General features: G+C 57.1%; 1 protein-coding gene across 1 annotated transcript in view; it reads left to right on the top strand.

Moving 5' to 3' along the window:
• The window catches only part of LOC122544330 (paired immunoglobulin-like type 2 receptor beta), a 49,252-nt gene that overhangs the window by 7,534 nt on the left and 38,555 nt on the right, over window positions 1–3,163 (top strand). Inside the window, exon 2 of the mRNA XM_043683505.1 lies at window positions 292–660. Coding sequence (XP_043539440.1) covers window positions 292–660 — 369 coding nt within the window. The remainder of the gene's footprint in view (window positions 1–291; window positions 661–3,163) is intronic.

Raw genomic sequence — 3,163 nt, 5'->3', positions numbered from 1 at the left:
TTACAGAGATAGGGAGGGGTGTAGGGGCTGGAGGGGGTCCCAAAGATAGGGAGGGGTGTAGGGGCTGGAGGGGGGTACAGATATAGGGAGGGGGTGTAAGGGCTGGAGGGGGTTACAGGGATTCAGGGTGGTTTATATACAGAGTGACAGATACCTGGGGGTGAGTCACATTTTGCTGTCTCAGTTACACAGTCTCTCTGTCACTGGGGGATATCCTGGGGGCTGGTCTCCAGCCAGGAGAGATTTATTCGGGATTCCTAAATGACTGTTTGCTGTTTCGCTCTCCCTCAGGAATGATCCATGGAGATGGTTTCACAGTGAGCCAACCGGATCGACTGGAGGGTGTGGAAGGGGGGTCGATCGAGATCCCGTGTACATTCACCTACCCAGATACACACAAACCCACAGGGTATGACATTGCCTGGAGAAGAAACGAGTTTCACGGGGAATTTATCCTCAATAAGTCTCGGGGATACACTCACCCTGAATACCAAGGGCGAATTGAATTCCTGGGAGATCCGGCCAAGGAGAGGACAGGGACCATCCGGATAAAGCAGCTGAAAACAAGGGATACAAACCGCTATTTCTGTCGGTTGACGACAACAGGAAATCGTTATGCGGTCTGGCAAAGCGTCTCAGGGACCTACCTCACTGTCCGAGGTAAGTTCCATCTCCTTTTCCCCAATTCCCCTCACATTGACTCGATGCTGGTGAGAGTGATCCCAGATTCAGTCTCTCCCACACTCGGGATCACGTGGGATTGTCAAATCCAATCCATTCCCAGTGGAGGCAGCAACTGGGAAAGAAAAAGAGAGAGCTGGAGAAATTCAGCAGCGTCTGGGAGGGACCCAGCTCCCGGAAAATCTCTTTGGACACAAACACTTTCAGGGCACCTCCCCCTGGGACTGGGACATCTCCCAAACTCACCCCTTCACTCCCAGTCAGTCACACCGAGACACCCCCTCACTCCCCAGAGTCAGTCACACTGATACAACCTCCTCACTCTCAGGGTTAGTCACACTGAGACACCCCCTCACCCCCAGGGTCAGTCACACCGAGACACCCCCTCACTCCCCAGAGTCAGTCACACTGATACAACCTCCTCACTCTCAGGGTTAGTCACACTGAGACACCCCCTCACCCCCAGGGTCAGTCACACCGAGACACCCCCTCACTCCCCAGAGTCAGTCACACTGATACAACCTCCTCACTCTCAGGGTTAGTCACACTGAGACACCCCCTCACCCCCAGGGTCAGTCACACCGAGACACCCCCTCACTCCCCAGAGTCAGTCACACTGATACAACCTCCTCACTCTCAGGGTTAGTCACACTGAGACACCCCCTCACCCCCAGGGTCAGTCACACCGAGACACCCCCTCACTCCCCAGAGTCAGTCACACTGATACAACCTCCTCACTCTCAGGGTTAGTCACACTGAGACACCCCCTCACCCCCAGGGTCAGTCACACCGAGACACCCCCTCACTCCCCAGAGTCAGTCACACTGATACAACCTCCTCACTCTCAGGGTTAGTCACACTGAGACACCCCCTCACCCCCAGGGTCAGTCACACCGAGACACCCCCTCACTCCCCAGAGTCAGTCACACTGATACAACCTCCTCACTCTCAGGGTTAGTCACACTGAGACACCCCCTCACCCCCAGGGTCAGTCACACCGAGACACCCCCTCACTCCCCAGAGTCAGTCACACTGATACAACCTCCTCACTCTCAGGGTTAGTCACACTGAGACACCCCCTCACCCCCAGGGTCAGTCACACCGAGACACCCCCTCACTCCCCAGAGTCAGTCACACTGATACAACCTCCTCACTCTCAGGGTTAGTCACACTGAGACACCCCCTCACCCCCAGGGTCAGTCACACCGAGACACCCCCTCACTCCCCAGAGTCAGTCACACTGATACAACCTCCTCACTCTCAGGGTTAGTCACACTGAGACACCCCCTCACCCCCAGGGTCAGTCACACCGAGACACCCCCTCACTCCCCAGAGTCAGTCACACTGATACAACCTCCTCACTCTCAGGGTTAGTCACACTGAGACACCCCCTCACCCCCAGGGTCAGTCACACCGAGACACCCCCTCACTCCCCAGAGTCAGTCACACTGAGACACCCCCTCACTCTCAGGGTTAGTCACATTGATACACCCCCTCACTCCCTAGGGTCAGAGACACTGAGACACCCCCTCTCTCTCCAGGGTCAGTCACACTGAGACACCCCTCACTCCCCATGGTCAGTCACATTGAGACACCCTCTCACTCTCAGGATCAGTCACACTGACACACCCCCTCACTCCCCAGGGTCAGTGACACTGAGACACCCCCTCACTCCCCAGGGACAGTCACACTGAGACATCCCCTCACTCTCAGGGTCAGAGACACTGAGACACCCCCTCACTCCCCAGGGTCAGTCACAACGAGACACCCCCTCACACCCAGGGTCAGTCACACTGACACACCCCCTCACTCCCCAGGGTCAGTCACACTGAGACACCCTCTCAGTCCCCACGGAGACAGTCATACTGAGACATCCCCTCACTCTCAGGGTCAGTCACACTGACGCATCCCCTCACCCCCCAAGGTCTGAGACACTGAGAGAGCCCCTCATTCCCCAGGGTCAGTCACACTGAGACACCCACTCATTCCCCAGGGTCAGTCACACTGAGACACCCCCACAATCCCCACGGTGAGTCACACTGAGACAACCCCCTCACTCCCCAGGGTCAGTCACACTGAGACACTCTCTCAGTCCCCACGGAGACAGTCATACTGAGACATCCCCTCACTCTCGGGGTCAGTCACACTGACGCATCCCCTCACCCCCCAGGGTCAGAGACACTGAGACAGCCCCTCATTCCCCAGGGTCAGTGACACTGAGACACCCCCTCACTCCACAGGGTCAGAGACAATGAGACACCCCCACACTCCACAGAGTCAGTGGCACTGAGACACCCCGTCACTCCCCAGGGTCAGTCACACTGAGACACCCCCTCACTCCCCAGGGTCAGAGGCACTGAGACATCCCTCACTCCCCAGGGTCAGTCCAAACGAGACACCCCCTCACACCCAGGGTCAGTCACACTGAGACAATCTCTCAGTCCCCACGGAGACAGTCATACTGAGACATCCCCTCACTCTC

This window comes from Chiloscyllium plagiosum, chromosome 48, assembly GCF_004010195.1.
Source record: "Chiloscyllium plagiosum isolate BGI_BamShark_2017 chromosome 48, ASM401019v2, whole genome shotgun sequence".
Lineage (NCBI taxonomy): Eukaryota > Metazoa > Chordata > Chondrichthyes > Orectolobiformes > Hemiscylliidae > Chiloscyllium > Chiloscyllium plagiosum.
Note: the sequence above shows the minus strand (reverse complement) of the source record. Positions and strands in the feature narration are given on the sequence as shown.